The following is a 20,412-nucleotide window of genomic DNA, read 5'->3' as shown; positions in this document are numbered from 1 at the left end:
AGCATTAGTAGGGTGGAGTAGATGTCGCCTATGCCTGATCCTCTGATTTCTATTTACCACCACATAAACTGACCCTGCCGTTCAGAAAATCAATATAATGGCTGTCCTTCTGGCATCTGACAGCTTGAAATGTAGACCCTTTGCCCACTACTTTTGGAGCACAGTTGTGCTTATTTTTTCTGGACCACTGATGGTATCCTTGGCAATATATTTTAGGTAAGTTGGTGCTTGGCATTAGAACACATATTCCTTCAACTGGCACCATAGGTGTTCAATAAATATTATCTACATGCCACTGTAGTTCATTTTTTAAGTAAGGAAAGGCTCTTCTATCTTCTTATGCTTGATTTTCCACTTTGAAAATTTCCAAATTGACCGTGGGAGTGGTGAGGGAAAGCAGAGGGTTGGTTTGCATTCCACTGATGAAATCAGTTACTACTTAGATGAACAGAGCAGGTGATGAGTATCTACGAACGTATAATGACCATGAACATTAGAAATAAAGTGAAGAAAGCTAGACAAGTTCACATCATTAGGTACTAAGTTGCTACAGAAATAAACAGATTATTGAATGAGTGAAACAGTGCTCAAAATAATCCCCTAATTTATAAAAAATAGATAAAAGAGGACAGGTGTACTTAGAATGGGTAAAGGAAAGATTGGGAAAAAAAAAGTTGTTCAATGGTCACAGCCTAGTGTGGCTTTAAAGAAATTATTAATAGTAATTAATCAACTTCCTTTCAGAACTAGAAAACTCTCAGATACAATCTTTACTATTTCATCATAATCAGACAACTTACATTTATGTTTAATTTTCAGTTGAGTCAAAATCTCTCAGCCTTCACTTTCCAGCCTCATTATAAACCATCTCCAGGCTGTCCCCCACACATTAGCTCTCCGAGGCACCCTTCAGCTACTGGCGCACTGGACTCTTCTTTCTTCCCCACCCCTGAACCTTGATAATTCTTGTTTGCTGTCTTTCTCTGACATTGTTTACAACAATCATGGTCTTTCTCTGTCTCCTTTTTAAGCCTCAAGCTTTAAAGTCAGGCCAATTTCCATCTTTGCTATTACGCTGTTTATTCTAATTGAACTAAATACAGCCTTTTCTTGGTTCTTACTCTTTACCACATGTTTTAAAGCAGTTATCACTTGAGTGTATTTAAATGCTCCACGCTTTAAGTTTATCTCGATCTCTAGCCATAGCTTGAGCTCTTGAAGTAAAGAATTCTGACCCACATTACTTGAGCTCATGCACAGCATTTTTTTGTTTGCTATGAATTTCATGTATGAAATAAGCTTTCAAACTACCTGGTTGGCACATGGCAAACTCTGCTTGCTTTCTGGTTTGGGCAGCATTATAACATCCTTTTTCTCAGCCTGCATCTCTTGATGACTTTCACATCTTTCCTTGTCTCCTCTTTACAAAATGTACTGAAAGCAAATATATTCCAATATTCTATTAGTGACTCTCTATATCATTCAGAAATAATCTATGACTCTTTGAGCTATCTGGTACTTTTGGTTAGTGATATAATTCCCTCCTTTGACTTAAAGTAAATGAAGGTCCAGAGAATTTCCTATGTGCAGGTCATTCCCAAGTCTACTTGACAGCTCCGGTATAATTCCACGAGCAACTGCATGCACTGCTGCTGTCTTATTTTTGCTGCTGAATACTTTCCAAATTCCCAGCATAATCCATTTTCTCTTCTGGAGAAATCTCCAATTTCGATTTATGATAGTCTGCTTTTATAAATATTTTTGGTATATGTTGTATTCCTAAAACTGTGCTGTATGCTCCTTTGGTGGGGGGGTGGCAGTTTCTGTAAATCTTGGCAGTTCACCCCACACATGGTGCAATGCCTTAAGCATAGAATGTGTTTGCACTTGAGAGAGTCTATCTTTTCTTTTTCATTGAGTTATGGTCAGTTTACAATTCTGTGTCAATTTCTGGTGTACAGCACGATGCTTCAGTCATACATGAACATACATATATTTATTTTCATATTCTTTTTCACCGTGAGCTGCTACAAGATATTGAATATAGTTCCCTGTGCTGTACAGTATAAACTTGTTTATCTATTTAATCTATACCAGTCAGTATCTGCAAATCTCGAACTCCCAGTTTATCCCTTCCGATCTCTTTAAGAAGAGATTGGAAACGCTACCCTTTAGGATGACGTGACAGGCACAATGTGTCAGGTGGAGGAGATCACTTCTGTCAGCAGCTTTATTACCACAGAAAGAATGCTGCCCAGCTCATTTCCCATAGCTCTGGTCATGCTTGAATCCTTGGAGAGGGTGTACTTTGTGTTATTTTATGAGCTGGTCGAGAAAAGCACGGCCACAAGAGGAGACAGAGGAGGGATTCAGGAAAAAGAAAATACGAAGTTTATTATACTCAAGGTCCAACAGGCAGGAGGCACATCATACCACGCAGGGTCACATGGGAGAGTCAGCAGGGGGTCAGGAGGCAAAAGGCAGGAACAAGGGGAAAGGATTTGGCCATGCATGGCCTTTATCAGGCTTTCCGCTGGAAAGATGAGGCAGGGCAGGGGAAGCAGTTAAGGATGGGCTAGTTTGAATCCTTTGGGCAGGCTTTGGAGTGGCTGCCTGGTGTCTAGTTTTGGAGTGAATAAGCAGGAAGAGCTTGTCCCCAGGGGTGCACTTGCCAGGGGAGGGTGTCTGGCTCTGGATTGGTTAGTTTGCCTATCAGAGACATGCTGGGCCCTTTGCTTTTGCTACAAGTTGACTAGCCCAGGGACGGGCAGTCTCTCCATAGCTAGAATAGCTTTTTAAGACATCAAAACATCATAACATACAGAAGATTTAAATGAGCATATACAGGGTATCAGAAGGGATTGTTCGAAGAATTCTCCATCTGGGCTCTTCCTTCTGCCTGGTATAACACCACCTATCTCATTTGGAGGTCTCTTTTTACAACATACTGTGAGAGTCTGAACTGTGTCTGCATTTCTGTGGCATCTCCCAGAACAATTCCAGGCCTGTTGTCTTGAAATGTGCCGCTGGCCCTCTGCATAGAGACCCTCTCTGATCTCCTTACCTCTTCTTTCCATGCGGTATACCAGAGACAGAATCAAGGCCTCTTGGCAGAACTCACCATCCTTTCCCTCGGCGGAGAATCCAGTCTCCCTTCCCAGTGCCCTCCTTCCCTTAGTTGGATCCTCCCACGCCCCAGCCCCTGCTTAAGCAGGTGATTTTGTAGCAATGCCAGGTGATGTTATACCCAGTCCTGGAGGTCAGTGCATTCTCTTTCTAGAACAGCAGACAGGCCTGCGACTGAGATCATGCAAATACAGGCTTTTAAATGCTTCTTTTCTTTTCTTTTTTCTTTTTTCTTTCTTTTCTCTCTTTCTTTCTTTTCTTTCCCTTTCTTTCTTCCTTCCTTCCTTCCTTCCTTCCTTCCTTCCTTCCTTCCTTTCTTTCTTTCTTTCTTTCTTTCTTTCTTTCTTTCTTTCTTTCTTTCTTTCTTTCTTTCTTTCTTTCTTTCTTTCTTTCTTTCTTTCTTTCTTTCTCTCTCTCTTAAAAGGACTTCAGTTAGATAGGGAAATGGGAGAAAATCTAAGAAAGAGCAGTGAATAATGATGATAATGATAGAAAGGCTGAGGGGAATGGGATCCAGGATCTTGTACATGTAAATAAACCAAATCACACATTACATTGCATTATTGTTAAAATGAGATCCTGGGAACTGATGCAAAAAGAAATAAATCATAAAATGTCATCATGCTCATAATGCAAACATTGTCATTGTTTACTTGTCACATCAAATAATCCACAGTACAGTAGTGATTCCGTGTTTTGATCACATATCACATTGGTTTATATATTTGATTTCATTGCAAAAATAAAATATGCTCCTTTGTGCTAAGCCTCATAGTGGGCTACTCCCCTAGCAAAATCTATTCCCTACACTCAAATATTCTCTCTCTTACACACACACACACACGCACATGCACACGCACACGCACACAAGCAGCCTGGATCCAATCTGTGGTTCTTTTATTCACTGAGTCTCTGGTTGTTTTAAAAATAAAAAAGTTGGCTTATCTCTCTTCTCCTTCAGCTTCTGTATTCTGTTATCCTAGGATCTACTCCAAGACAGGATCTCGGAGCTAGAAAAATTTTGCATTCCTTAATCAAGAAGACTCGAGGCAATAAGATTGATGAATTCTGTCGAATATTCTGTGGAGTCCAATCTGAGTGCTTGCTTGTGTGAGATAAAATTCTCTGGCCCATATTTTGATTGTAAAGAAACTTTTTAAAGTTTCATAGGCAATTTTCAGATGGTATGGTTATTTCATTTTCAGTGCTTTTTTGAAATATTCATTAGGAGCAGATTTGATACTGTCAGTAAGTGACATATAAAAATCTATAACGTGTCTAAGTGGAAAAACAAAGATTGTTGGTCAAGGTAAAGTTAACCTCTGTCTGTGTGAATATTTTCATATCCAACCAGTTATTGCAAAGCCTTATAATTGCAATATCTTAAATTCAGTCTCTTTCTCTATGATTCAGCGTTGTGCTTGTGACAGGTAAATCTTTCACGTATTAAAGAAGGGTGAAGTAGCTGACTTCCACTGAACTAACTGAGAGTTAATATTTGATATTTAGGTAGAGTTTACTAAATATCCAGTCATTTGTTTCTCTCCCTTTCAACTGAGAAGGTGTATTAAATTTAAGTTCCAGTACAGACCAACATAAAATTGCTTTTCATTTTCCTTCTGGAATTTTGCTTATTTTTCTAGACTATTACTCATAATATAACTCCATCTTTAATGAGCACTCAGAAAGAAAAAGTCTTTCTATTGTTCCTAAGGGTTTGCTTCAGCATAAAGGAGGACTTATTCATTCTTGATGTCTCAGAAACAATATATTTGACCATTATGGAATAAAAAATACAGATAAAGTATTGGTAGCTAATACCTTTTATACAAGTATACTTCTTCAGTCATTCTGTCACTGAGATGGAGAGAAATACAGTACAAAATAATTGTAATAATAATAAACAATTCACCCTTCAATGTTTCTGAACACAACTAAGAAATGCATAATTACATTTCTGAAGAATAAAAGCTGTAAGCTTTCATGCCATTTAGTTCAAGAGAGTTTTAATATTAATTTATCTTTTTCTCTCTAAATTCAGGAATCACTTGTCCATCTGGAGTTATCTTTACTTATACACATAAGGATCAGTAACAAGGTAGAAAAAAATTGTTAAGGAAATTTTTAAAAAATGGATTTCTAGGACCCTATAACATTTTGAAAACTTCAGAATGCCACCCTGCCAGAGAAACTCTGTTAATGTTTGGTTGAACAATGATTTAAGAGAAGCTTAGATCATCATGAAATGATATGATGCCTTACTAAGTCATAAAATCTCAACCTGACTCAATGGCGTCAACCAGAAGGACCACCATGATGACGAACCCAAAGTCCTGCTCGTGGAATGGAGTAAAGCTAAGTGGTCCTCATTTGAGATTTAGGACCCCAAATGATCCTGTGAGAAAAAGTAGATCCAAGCGCTTAAGGTGACCTTTGCCTAAAACATGAGCTTCCTTGGCAGCACAACATCTAACCAGTGGCCAGTGGGTCCTGAACCTTCACTGAAGGCTGTAGCACTGCCTGGTTCATCCTTAATGTTCAAACCATTCACAAAATAGTCTAATAATAACAGGAGCCAAAATGATTAAATTTACTTGCATTTATTGTCTTCATGTTTATCTTCTATCAATTTATGAAATCACAAATGGATTTCTATGTATGATATTAACAATGTAATTGTCTAAATGGCAGAGAGCAGTTAACATTTCATCAACCTATGCATAATGATTGCAAGACAACACGAAGAGTAAGGCACAGTTATCAAACTCAGGCAATTTTCAGTCTAAAGTAAGATTATAAAATGTGTATAGAAGATGGTTTGAAAGAAAAAGTAAGAAAAATTTGAAAGTGATCCTGTATGAATTTTTACATTTACATCTTACATCCAGCCTGCAGAGATACAGACCTATGATAACCCTTCACAAGTGATGAAGTTGAGTTCATTCATAGATTAATTTCTCTGTCTGATGTTAATGTTAGACCATTAATACTGAAACCGGGATTCAAAATGATTCTGAGGTCAGTGTTCTTTCCTTTATTCCACTCTGCTTCTTCACGCATACTAGTCATGTTGCCCACCCCTGCCTATGTACTGGATTATCAATTAACCCAACAACTTTCTGTCTTTGCAGCTCCAGGAGCTGTCATGTGACGTGGGCATGGAGGCGGTTCTCCAGAACTCCACTGACTTCATCCTCTTGGGTCTCATCACACATCCTGCATTTCCCGGACTTATCTTTGCAGTGGTCTTCTCCATCTTTTTGGTGGCTGTGACAGCCAACCTGGTTATGATTCTGCTCATTCACACAGACTCCCGCCTTCACACACCCATGTACTTCTTGCTCAGCCAGCTCTCCATCATGGACACCGTCTACATCTGCATCACTGTCCCCAAGATGCTACAAGACCTCTTGTCCGAGGAAAAGACCATCTCCTTCCTGGGCTGTGCAATTCAGATCTTCCTTTATCTGACCCTGATTGGAGGAGAATTCTTCCTGCTGGGACTCATGGCTTATGACAGGTACGTAGCTGTGTGCAACCCTCTTCGATACCCTCACCTCATGAACCACAGGATCTGCTTGTTCATGGTGGTGGGCTCCTGGGTTGGTGGTTCCTTGGACGGATTCATGTTGACTCCCGTCACCATGACTTTCCCCTACTGTGGCTCCCGAGAGATCAATCACTTTTTCTGTGAGATCCCAGCGGTCCTGAAGCTGTCATGTGTTGACACATCGCTCTATGAGACCCTGATGTATGCCTGCTGCGTGCTGATGCTACTTATCCCTGTATCTGTCATCTCCGTCTCCTACACGCGCATCCTGCTCACTGTGCATCGGATGAACTCTGCCGAGGGCTGGCGCAAAGCCTTCGCTACCTGTTCCTCCCATATTATGGTGGTGATTATTTTCTACGGGGCAGCCTTCTACACCAACGTGCTGCCCCATTCGTATCACACGCCAGAGAAAGACAAGGTTGTGTCTGCCTTCTACACCATCCTCACTCCGATGCTCAACCCACTCATCTACAGCTTGAGAAATAAAGACGTGGCCACAGCTCTAAAAAGAGTGCTGGGGAGATGCACATCCTCCCACCAGAAAATCAGAGCGGGGGATGTGTCCAGGAGACACTAACATCCTTGGTGCTGTCGCCAGTGGCACACAGTCCTTCCGGAAAATATGTCCTTGGTTCTGAGAAATAGTCACTATCATTTTAACAGTCCTGAATTATACCAGGCAGAAGCATCCTTTGCGAGCATCATTAAAAAAATTATATAGCTGAAGGCCGCCAGCATCTCAGCATCAGGCAACTGACTTGTCTGGATTCACTGACAGACACCTTCCAGAGAGCACTCTCTTCAAGTAGCATTATAAATTATCTCAGGCAGGCCAAACATCCCTTGAGGTCCTGAATAGATGTTTTTACATGTTGCCTGTGTTCGTGTGACTTTTGTGTCTGTATTGCTGACAAACTTTTAAAAAGAAATGGCAAGGAGCAATTATCATGTCCTTGCTGATTTAATGTCAGCTATTCAATGCAAATTAAATACCTTCTAATGGTAATAGTGTAGCAGCTTTATTTAGAAAACTTTGGTGAAGACAATTCAATTGAGTTCTGGGTTCGGTACTCTTAGTTACCTTTTATAAATGTCGGTGTTCTCTAAGCTCTGAAATTAAACTGTAAGTCATGACCACTATGTGCCTGGAAATTAGTAAATATTTACAGATTGATTAAAATTGACTTCTGTAATTAAGATGATAACATTGCTCAATCCTTCAACAACTACCATTCATTCCCCAGTGAAACGTCATAGATAAACATAGAATGACTAAATCAAAACATTTCATTAGTTAACTCAGCTCCCTTGGTCCATGTTCCTATTCTAAAACTTTCCGTTTCGTGGACTGGTAGACAATACTTCTTTTATTCATTAGCTTTTGGTTAAGTGTGGAGTTTTGACAGATGTAGGATTTTGATAGAATCTTTACCAAACGCCATACTCATTGAGGACTCTCCAGTCATTTACCTAATTTTAACTTCCTACTGCATATGAGGTACTAAAATACGACAAAGACAATTTGACTCGCCTGGTGTTTATTTTAGCTATCAACAGAAAGCTTAGAATATGTTGGACTATTTTTGAGTGGTTTTGTAGTTCACACTAGATTAAGAAAATGTTACTCAGCCTTATGTTACCCTAGCTTCAACATAGAGTAAAAAAACGTTTCCTCCATGGATGCTGATTTGAATATAACACGTTCTCAGCAATATGCTAATCATGGAGTTACTTTTGCCTCGGAAGGCTCCTAAAAATTTGATCTTACTCTAAAATCAAATAAACAGATAGAAAAAAAAGATGAAAGAATGACTTGGAGTGATGAATCTTTTCAAGTAGAAAAACTAACCAGGATTTGTTTATAAAATATCAGTGTCCTTTCTTTTTTTAAAATTTTATTTTATTGAGTTATAGTCAGTTTACAATGTTGTGTCAATTTCCAATAGAGGGCACAATTTTTCAGTTATACGTGAACATACATATATTCACTGTCACATTTTTTTTCACTGTGAGCTACCACAAGATCTTGTATATATTTCCCTGTGCTATACAGTATAATCTTGTGTATCTATTCTACATTTTGAAATCTCAGTCTGTCCCTTCCCACCCCCCACCCCCTTGGCAACCACAAGTTTGTATTCTATGTCTATGAGTCTGTTTCTGTTTTGTATTTATGTTTTTGTTTTTGGTTTTTTTTAGAGTCCACATATGAGCAATCGCATATGGTACTTTTCTTTCTCTTTCTGGCTTACTTCACTTAGAATGACATTCTCCTGGAACATCCATGTTGCTGCAAATGGCATTATGTTGTCATTTTTTATGGCTGAATAGTATTCTATTGTGTAAATATACCACAGCTTCTTTATCCAGTCATCTGTTGATGGACATTTAGGCTGATTCCATGTCTTGGCTATTGTAAATAGTGCTGCTATGAATATTGGGGTGCGGGTGTCTTTTTGAAGTAGGGTTTCTTCTGGATATATGCCCAGGAGCGGGATTCCTGGGTCATATGGTAAGTCTATTCCTAGTCATTTGAGGAATCTCCATACTGTTTTCCACAGTGGCTGCACCAAACTGCATTCCCACCAGCAGTGTAGGAGGGTCTCCTTTTCTCCACAGCCTCTCCAGCATTTGTCATTGGTGGACTTTTGAATGATGGCCATTCTAAAATATCAGTGTTATTTCAATGCAATTTCATTCTCTTTTAAATCCCTTAGTCTCTGCATTAATACTTTCTGTCTTCTCCTTCTTCCTGGCTTTGTTAGCACCTCTATCCACAAAATCTTTCACTTCACAATTCCCATTTCCCCCTCTACCCTAGACATTCATGTCTTCTTTCCAATTTCCTCAAAGTCCTGCCTAGACCTGGGCTGCTGCTACATGGCTTTAGTTTTCACGTTTCCAAGATGAGTCATTTGCACATTTCACAAGGGCATTTAACATTTACAATTGATAAATATTTCAAAAGTATCTGAAAAACAACAGGCAAGGGAGGTAAATTTAGTTTCTAGAGTTAGTGATTGGGGCAGAAGTGGGGAGGTACTTCTGTGATGTTGTTAAGGGTCTATTCCTTGCCTCATGGGTGGCGGCATGGGTGTGTTCACTTTGTGATGATTTATACATCTTGTCTCTTCTGATGTGTGTGTTTTTCTATTGTATGTCATACTTTAAGATACTGACCGGCATATATAAGATAGATAAACAAGTTAATACTGTACAGGGAAATATTTTCAAGATCTTGTCATAGCTCATGGTGAAAAAGACTATGAAAATAAATATATGTATATTCTTGTATGACTGAAAAATTGTGCTGTACACCAGAAATTGACACAACATTGTAAACTGACTATAACTCAATAAAAAAATTAATAATAAAAAAATTAAATCACATCATATATAGTATGTGTCCTCTCCCTTCACTCACAAGACTAGTCTTATCTTATAAGAAATGACTAGGGGATTTTTTTTCCCAGTCAAATGTTACCAAATTTTTGTAGAAGATAATTGTGGTCATCACATTTTCCTCTTCAGCCTAAATATATTTAACTTGAGAATGAAAATTATGAATTTTAAGAGTATAAATTAATTCAAAATACCAGTTGCATATTCACAAGATGTCAAGTACTTTTCTTGACTATGGGGAAAAGGTGAAGGGAATACTGCCCCCTTTTTTCAAAGCATATTTAACTGCATTCTCTGATTGTGATTCTGCTTCTTCACAAAGTCCTGCCAAGTATTTTGAGAAAGGAATTACACTCATGGGAGATATAGAGAAGCTGAAGTTCAGAGTAAACTATTGCCTCACCCAAGCAAGAGGCAGATGAAAACTTCAAAACCGCATCTTCTGACTTCGTGATTTTGTACCAAACCTTACTATTAATTGATAAAACAATTTCCAAAAGAGAGAAGCATGTGGCACCATATGCAGCTGCCAGCTTGTTAATCTTGATAATGACCTGGGGGAAAAAAAACCCTTTGGGAGTAACATGCTGATAAAATCCATGCTCGTTTTCTGTTGTATGCCAGCTAGGCTGGTCTACCAAGGACCTGATGCTCTGTGTTCAGAGGCAGTCAGACCCCTTCTGGGGTCTTTCTACAGGTGAGGAATGTGGGCATAAAATTAAATGAACCATTGCTTCCAAATATTTATTTCACTGGCACAATATAAAATGTATGTTTATATAATATACAAGTTATAATCATGGATGCTATAAAGTCTACTTAATAAATATTTTGTTAAATCCTTTCTGAATACCAAGAAAGTTTCAGATATAAGGGAATGATCATCAATACTGCAAATATTTAGAAAATTATTTAGTGTGGATAAGAGAATACAGATCTCTGTTGACTAGAAAGTGAAGGGGGGAAGGGTGTAGCTCAAGTGGTAGAGTGCATGCTCAGCACGCACGAGGTCCTGGGTTCAATCCCCAGTACCTCTTTTAAATGGAAATCAATGAAGAACCCTAATTATCTCCCTCTCAGAAAACAAACAATACAAATTAGACTACTCACTGTGGGCAAAGTGAAGTCCTGCTAACAGCTTTGATAACCATGACCACGTGAAAAAGTGTTGAAAACTTCTGATAATAATACCATAAAGAAGTGATTTAAATGAAGCTGGACAATTGTAATAATGGAAAATTTCATGGCATTGAAAGGTTATTTAACTAAAACAACAGGCTGATTCATATAGAATTACCTAAAACCAGAAGCATTTTAATTTGTTTTCAGTTGGGATTGTGTTGAAGAGAGATCCGATTCACTCTGCATGCCTATTATGGTCTTGCCAAATATTTACTAAACATCCCAGTGAATGCTTTTTTCAAAATCCCAGATAATTAAATTTTAAGAAAATAGGTAAGATTTCTGTTCTACTATATCACCTTGGTTTACATAATTAGATAAGAATATAACAGTGATAAAATCTGTAGCACAAACTCTTTTTTTTTCACATTTTTTTCTCTGTGATTTATCATAACATTTTGTGTATATTTCCCTGTGCTATACAGTGTAGCACAAACTCTTACTAGTCCATCTTGCTTGATTTGATTTGATTTGATTTGATTTGATGTGATTTGATTTGATGTAAGTTTATTCCATTATGTTAGATTTTACTCATCACATAAGCAAGGACAGGGAGTTTGATTTTGTTCCCTGAAGCACCCCAAGTACCAAGAAGTTTTCCTGATGTAGAATAGTATTAGTTTGAATGAATGAAGGCAAGTTCATTTTAGAAGACTTCACACTTGAAAATATACATTTTAATGTTTACATAATTCTTCTTTTTTTCTTCTTCCTGGGAAATCCAGGTTTGAAGAGATACAGTGGAGACTGAAAATCATATAAATTAGGTAACTTTTACAGGCTCACACAGAATTGCTTATCAAGGGGGAAGCTGGATCAAAAGAACCATACTTAAATCCCTTCCAAATCCACTAATTCTGATATAATTTCTATTTAAGCCTTTTAAGTTTGTGGCTCCTGCGAAGAAACATCATTGCTTTTTGCTAAATTTGTCATAGATAGCCATCCTCCTTTGACGCAAACAGGAGGTAAGTGTCAAATATAAGCATTTGCTCTGGTGTAGAGACAGAAAAAAAAATTTTTTTCCATATTGACTGAAAAATTAAGTGTTAGGACAAGGCTTAGGATATATCAGTTGACATTATTAAAATTGTTCTTTTCCCGAATTTCCAGTGTTTACCTGCAATAGGCAGTGATTTTAATCAGTAACCAATAACCTTAGGAAGATAAAATAAGGAAACATGATTGAACGTAGGTAAATCCATGTCTCTGGCCCTGACCTTCCATAGAGAGGATGAAGTTGCAACAGAGACAGCTGCATTCCTGCATCCCTGGATAAACCGTGGGGCAACTTCCATGAAAGAAAGATGAATATACATTTGATGGAAGCCAGGGGTGCCTACAAATAATGTTCTTTTCTCATTTGAAAGATGATAAAAATCTTTACCTTTGAGTACTTTTAAGAACCAAATTACAACATACACTGTGCCTGTATTAAATGATTTTTAGATAGTAAATGTCTTAAGACAGAGAACTGGTCCAGTGCTAGTTTTTAGTTGAAAATACATGTTTCTATAATCTTAGATGTACAATCTAAAAATTATGAATTTTATACTATTTTTACTGTCATGTTTGCTCTAAATACAAGGAAAGTTAGGCTAAGGGGATTAAAGTAATTAAGACAAGGTTATGTGTGCTGACCATTTTCAAATTCAGAAATTAATACCATTTTCTCATTCTGGAACCTGTTCTGTTTCCACGACTAGCAAAGTAGAAGGTTACTTTTCTTGTGTGAGGGAAGGTCCTAAACTTTTCAAAAACAGTCTTAAGTGCCAGGACTCTCATGAGGGCCTTACACAAAATTCTCCCAATAACCCTGGGGACAGGGGCTGCTCTGATGTGCTTTTGGCAAGTAACAAACGTGAAAAGTGACTTTCCCAGTGTCGCATGGATTTTCACCCGAGGCAGTGAGGTACAGTTTCTCCCTAAGGATCAGGTTAAAACTGCATGAGGAGCGAAGGGTAAAGTGACATCTTAGAGTTTGACGTGATTGTCGAAAACTGGGAAATTTACACGAGCAAACTGGAGTTGTTTACAACAATGAGTAAGTCTTCATCACTTACGGGCATTCTTTTGTTTGTATTTCTTCTCTCTTTGCTAAAATATTATTTTGCTTATCTAATATGCTACATGTTTACAAGTTCCTATTATCTGACTTTTTTAAATGTATGTATATTACCAAGTCTTTCCAAATTTAACTTGCAGAGACTAAAGTGTCTATTTTACGATTAGAAGCATGTACTTCAGGTGACACCCTGTGGTACAGAGGCGTAAGAGTCAGAAGAAATCAGGTGGATTCTGTCTAGAATGCAGGAGCAGATATGGGCAGGATTCTGGTATAAATTTATCATAGCTTAGTCACTCCACCAACATTTTAAGACTGCAAAGCCGAAAAGTATATGTATTTACTGCCCAAGTTGCAAACAGGAGGCTTATTCTTTGATTTGAAAGTAAATTACTTTTACACATTCGATCTACAATTGTAGGAAGACAGAAAATATAGTCAAGAACAAACTGGTGTCACTTGAAACTCCACCATCAGTGAAACTTTAGTTTACTTCATAATTACATATATATGCACGTGCATGTGCTCAACATACGCACATTAAATTATATATACATGTTTGTGTATGTACATCCTTATCACATACGCTCAGTGTTACATATATCCTTATCATATATGTTTTTATATATTATATATATTATAATACATATAATGAGATTGTAACTGCCACGTTTTTCTCTTAAGAATACAATGAAACTGTCATACATAATGATTATAGATCCACATCCTGTCGTAAAGGACATTCTGTAACTAATTCTAATATTAAAACCAAAACTATTTTGTGTATGTCCATTAGCAGGTGCTTAAGTTGCCTCTGCTTTCTTACTATTTCTATAAGGTCGCTCACTTTTTTTTAATTTCTAAATAAAATTCCCTGGGAGAGGAAGTTCATACATACTATTTTTTAAGTCCTGTTACTGACGTGGTGCTCTCTCTAACAGAAGTAACACCTACGCTCTTTCCCACCGGCAATTCATGACAGCCCTCCTTTGATATTCAGTGTTGATACAGGGCGGCTTTCTATCAGAGGTTCAAGTTGAATAATGTTGACAGCTTGAACCCCATTTCTACACTCTGCGTCCTGTGCGGCAGAAGGGAAAGTCACCAGGGCTCTCCAGAATCTAGCCTGTTAAAAAAAACTTCTTTGTGCTTTGACTGCAGGGAAGAGTCAAAGCGAGCTAAACTTATGCTCCAAACATTTACCTTTGGGCATCCAATGCACAGCCGAGTGCAGTCAAGTCAGACTCCCCGCTTCACATTTCAGCACATCTCATAGCCTCACACAGCACACGAGTTAGAGGAATGTGGCACCAGGTGTTCAGTGATTCACACATACTCAGCGGAGAAAGCGGTGGGAGTCATTTTTATGAAATCACCCAGGAGAGGGGACCACCTGACTGAAAAAGAAGGCTGGGAACACCTTTAGTTTTCTACTGATATTTAAAAACAAAATCCAATCCAGCTCAAGCAGGGAATATTTGTATCAAAAGCATCAGGTCCCATGTAACCACTAGTCTTAGATTCACAGTGGGAGAACTCTCAAAGTACCACACCACCCGTAGGGAGAATTTGGTATAGAGAATGATGCATTGTGCTTCAAAAAACATTAGGCATAACCATAAGAATGCTGAGGTCTGATCACAGAGTTAGCATTTTACCCTGTCTTTTTTTAAATGCTGATTTAAAAACTTATCTTCCTTCCCCATTTGGGAACACCTAGGAAAATATAGGTTTACCTAGGAAAATATAGCAGAGGAAGGAAATTATATTAAAAATACTCAGTAACTTAACTGATGGTTTTAGATTTGTAAATTACTGACAGCACAGCTTTCAGGACATTTCAGTTGATTTCACAAGGATTGAGACGGGATTCCCATTTCCATGCAATATTTTGAAACATCTTTGTTGTTTCTTCTTCACTGAACTTTAAATAATGGTCTTGACCTCAGTAGTTATTTATTCTTAAATGAACTCTGTTACTTTTCCCTGACACTCAATACACAGGATATTATTCAAATCTGGATTCAAAAGGAAACATGGTGCCATCTTTACAAGGCTGCCTCTGCAATGGTGTTTATCTGAGGGCAGGACCATTGGGTGGGACATTATTATGTCTGCTTGGAAATAATGAGTTGCCCTCAGCAGTGGATGCTTCTGAGTCTGGTGTTTGCAGAATCTTTCTCAGGGTACATTTGATGAGGAATTTTTTTTTTCCACTTGGACCTCAGTTGGAAGCAAGGCCTCTGCATGTAGGTATGTGATAACGAGAGATTGTCCAGGAGCTAGAGAGCATTTGGGGTTTCTGAAATTTACCTTCATTTTGTTACTCTATGCCTTTGTGGAGAACTTTTGACCAGAAATTCAAATTTTTCCTGAGTGTGATTATGGCCTTGTAACCTGTGTTCCTTTGACTTGTTTTAGCTGGTTATAAACTTAACTGATGCCTCAAAGGATGCTGTTCACTTATGGATCAGTTGAATGTAGCCGTGGAGAGTATGAGAAACAAATTCTTAGTCTTTGAGTCAGGACCCAGCTCTGCCACTTGCCCTCTCTGCCTCAGTTTACCCAACCACGAGATGGTGATCATTATAGTAATTCCCCCACAGAAGTGCCGTGAAGAGTGGCTACATCAAAACACTAGAGTGTGTGGAAAGACACCTGGCAAAGAATAAGCATTGCTAGCTGTTTTATTGTTAGCAGCATGCCTCAATTATACTTACGTTTAAAATCTGATAAAATTGTTTAGAGTATATTAGGTTTTTGTGGCTAGTGTTCAAATAACCACAAATTCAGTGCCTTAAAAATGACACAAATTTATTATCTTACAGTTCTGGAGGCTGCAGACCCAAAATTGTGCATGCTGGACTAAAATTCAGTCGTCAAGAAGGCTATGCTTCTTTCTGGAAGTTTTAGGGTGGATTTCATCTCTTAGCCATTTTCGGATGCTGGAGACCACTCGGTTCCTTGCCTCACGTCCCCCTTCATTTTCAAAAGCAGCATTTGTATCACTTGCACCTCTGTTCATGTCACATCTCATCCTCTGATCCCTGCCTCCCTCTTTCCTGCACCCCTGTATAAAGGTCCCAACATCGGACTCAACAAGACATTCCAGAAAAATCTCCTCATCTCACCATCCCTAACATACAATTGCAAAGTCAATTTTGCCAAGTAAAGAAATATATTTATAGTCTGGGAATTAGAACACTGGGATCTTTGATTTGGAGTAGAAAATTTATTCTTCTTAACACTATTGGTTTGAATTAATACTAAATTGAATTTATTATAGATTTGTGAATTTCATTAAAATACCAAATGAATAGTAGCATTTTAATACACAGTTTTTCTGATAATAGATGGAAAGTTGCTGCTAAGAAAAATCATGCATAATGATGTTCTGTGCTTTTATCTGGGCAACAGAAGGTGAATTCAAACATTATTAAGATCACAATACAATCTCTGGATGGAAAAGAACATCTCAAGCTACTGTTCTCTTTTGCACAATAGTTGGTGCATAATCAATGAATAGCTGTCACAACAAACCAGACTCGGAAGAGAGATAAAATGAGATAAAGTGGTGAGTTCTCTTTTTGGAATGAATGTTGATTTCAAGTCACCGAGAGTGATCGTCTCAAATGAGTATACATAAAACCTCAATGACTAAGAGATGAAATTTGTGTTGCTGTTGGAGCTTAGATGTTTTTGTCGTATTTCTGTTTCTTAGAACTATGTATCTTATTAAGAAAAATCCTGGTGGATTCTATTCTGGGGTGATGTTACATTGAATTGAAGGTAAACAAGGCATAGCATTTAAATTTTACTTCAACTTCGCACATTTTATAGAACATACTTGGGTGTATTTTTTAGGAATTCTACTAGAAATGTATCATTTTAAAAAGCAAAAAAAACCCTATGTATTCTATGGACTTATGTTTCATAGTCATTCATTAAATATTCAACAAATAATTACCATATGTTAGACATGATTTTATATTTTGGAAACACACAGTAAACAACATAGGCAAATATCTTTGCTCATGTTGGTCTTACTTTCTAGTGAGCAGTAGAGAAACCCAAAATAAAATGAATATGTATAATAGATAATGAATCTGAAAAATACAAATACTCAAGTCCTACAAGAATAGATCCTTCTAAGAGGGTGGACTTTGAGGAAAGACTTGAAAGGCACGCGGGGATGACGACATACAGATTTGAGGGGGAGACTCAAGCCTGAGTTACAGCAGAAGCAAAGGACGTGGGCTGGGGAGCTCCCAGAGAGTGGGGATGAAGACTCAACCAGGAGGCCATGGGAGCTGCAGCACCAGGGCTAATGCACTGGAAGGGGGAGGAAATGACTTCACAGAGTGAAAATTCCACAACAGGATAGGACTTGAAGTGGGATATGAAGTGTCATAGCAGAGTATTGAGCATAAAGTGACCTGGTCTGCTGTAGGCTTCTCAGGATCTCTTTGCTCTGCTGAGATCAGACTGAAAACATCCAAGAAAGAATAAGTAGAGAGTGGGAAAGCTGCTGGAAAAAACTAGGAAAATGAGACTGGAAACTTAAACATTTTATTCGTGATGGCTAAACATATTTTTCTAAACTTTTGTGATAATGTGATGTGTAATAAGAAATACATATTGGGTCTTTGTCCCTGTTCCTGCCACAAACATCCTAAAATCCTCAGAATTTCCTAAATGAAAAGAGCCTCGTATGTGTCTTTTGTTACTCATAACACGTCCCTCCCAGCCACACCTGAGTTTATGTTAATGCGGTTACTTATGGAAAACCCTAAGGATGGAGGCTAGTTGCCAGGAAACTAACTTTATGATGAGAGGTTTGGAATTTTTAGATTCCCACCTCCGAAGTCTCCAAGGAGAAGAGAAGAGTTAGAGGTTTAATTAATCATCAATGAGTAATGGCCTCTTTGTACAAATCTTGCCTTATGTACTCTTGCAGCTGATTGTTCCTGAGTTATATCCTAGCCAATTTAATAGGTGAAATGATTTCCTGAACTCCATGAAACACTCTAGAAAATCAGTTGAATTCATGGAGGGAGTCATGGGAAACTCCAGTGTACAGCCAGTAGTTTAGAAGCAGGAATGATGATCTGTACCTGCATCTGGCATCTGAGGTGGGGTCAGTCTTATGGAACTGAACCCCTAACCTATGGGACATTTCCAGAAAGGTAGAGTGAGAACTGAATTAAATTGTAAGACACCAATCTAGTGCCTAGAAGTTGGAGATTACCAAGGTAAGGGGAGAACCCCCACATATTCGGAAGTGTCAGAAATGAAAGTATTGAAAATAGAGAAGACACACAGGAAGGATTTGTTTTTTTCCTTTACACCTTTCACTTAATAAGTTGTTTATTCTGCTCACCTTTAGCCATCCAAATAATCAATGAATCAATCATCCTTTTCTCCAACCAGTATTTACTTAGCCCTACTATGTGCTGGATCAGATTCTAAAGGCCAAAAATGCAGAACAAACTGGGCAGATCGAGCTGAAACTCTAAGCAAGATACAGCAAACACCAAAATTCTTATGCAATTAGCACAGTTTATGTATTGCAGCATAAACACAATATAAAAAGTGTTGTTCTCCAAAGAGAAAAAAAAGAACAGGTTTATAGTTTATGATTTATGATATGTCTCTTGGTCCATTTGTTTTTGTCTCTAGCATTATGACATTGAAAATTTTATTGGAACCAGTGGCCACTGAGGTGTCATCTCCAATGTGAGTTTCTTCCATACAGAAAGTGTTTTCTCTCTCCTTTTTTCCCCCTGTATTTGTGGCTTCCTGCTTCTCTGGAGCTGTCATAGGCAACGTCAATGAAGAACAGAACTTCATCCTCTGACTTTATCCTCCTGGGGCTTCTGATAAAACCTAGAACTACAGGGATTGTCTTTGCGGTCATCTTCGCTATTTTTGTGGTGGCTGTAACTGCAAATATGGTCATGATATTCTTGATCCAGGTGGACTCCCGCCTCCACACGCCCATGTACTTTCTGCTAAGCCAGCTGTCCATCATGGACACCCTTTTCATTTGTACCACTGTCCCAAAGCTCCTGGTGGACATGGTTTCTAAAGAGAAGACCATTTCCTTTGCAGCCTGTGGCATCCAGATCTTCCTCTACTTGACCATGATTGGCTCAGAGTTCTTCCTGTTGGGCCTCATGGCCTATGACCGCTACGTGGCTGTCTGCAACCCTCTTAGGTACCCAGCCCTGATGAACCGCAAAGTGTGTCTTCTTCTGGCTGCTGGAGCCTGGTTCTGTGGGTCCTTGGATGGCTTTCTGCTCACCCCAATCACCATGAATGTCCCCTACTGCGGCTCCCGCAGTATCGACCATTTCTTCTACGAGATCCCTGCAGTTCTCAGACTGGCCTGTGCTGACACATCCTTGTAAGAAACCTTGATGTACATCTGCTGTGTACTCATGCTGCTCATCCCCATCTCGATTATCTCCACCTCATACTCCCTCATCTTGTTGACCGTCCACCGCATGCGCTCCTCTGAGGGCAGGAAGAAGGCCTTTGCCACGTGCTCTTCCCACTTGACTGTAGTCAGCATTTTCTATGGGGCTGCCTTCTACACATATGTGCTGCCCCAGGCATTTCACACCCCTGAGCAGGACAAGGTGGTATCAGCCTTCTATACCATCATCACGCCCATGCTCAATCCTCTCATCTACAGCATCAGAAACAAAGATGTCGTGGGGGCATTTAAAAAGATACTTGCACAATGCTTATCTGCTCGGAAAGTATCCACAAGTGATGGTTAGAGAGTCAGTACACTGGGAACAGGTTTTCCTAATAACATCCTCTGTGTGCCCTGTTTCACAAGAGACTATGGAGAGTATCTGGTCAGGTGTCAAAGATTGTTTATAGTTGACAATTAAGAGGATTTACCTTGGCTGGTTTCTTCCGCATTGATGAAGGGAACCAAACGTGCTTTCATTAGCTGTGCTAGACTTTTTGGCTAACTATCAAAAGCAATGTATTATTAAGTAAGTAAAAGAATTCCTCTGATCTTAGTTCTTATCTCTTGGAAAAAAAAGAGAGAAAAAAAACAAAGCAGGTA

General features: G+C 38.6%; 1 protein-coding gene and 1 pseudogene across 1 annotated transcript; both read left to right on the top strand.

Annotated features, from left to right (window-relative positions):
- The first annotated feature begins 6,267 nt into the window (after nt 1–6,267).
- On the top strand, nt 6,268–7,256 carry LOC140685968 (olfactory receptor 2T2-like). Its single transcript, XM_072938359.1, has one exon. The coding sequence runs from the start codon at nt 6,285–6,287 to the stop codon at nt 7,254–7,256; it is 972 nt and encodes a 323-aa protein (XP_072794460.1). The 5' UTR covers nt 6,268–6,284.
- Nucleotides 7,257–19,159: 11,903 nt separating this feature from the next.
- On the top strand, nt 19,160–20,113 carry LOC116277481 (olfactory receptor 2T11-like; annotated as a pseudogene).
- The last annotated feature ends 299 nt before the right edge of the window (nt 20,114–20,412 follow it).

This window comes from Vicugna pacos, chromosome 15 (genome assembly GCF_048564905.1).
Source record: "Vicugna pacos chromosome 15, VicPac4, whole genome shotgun sequence".
Lineage (NCBI taxonomy): Eukaryota > Metazoa > Chordata > Mammalia > Artiodactyla > Camelidae > Vicugna > Vicugna pacos.
This window is presented reverse-complemented; position numbering and strand designations above follow the sequence as displayed.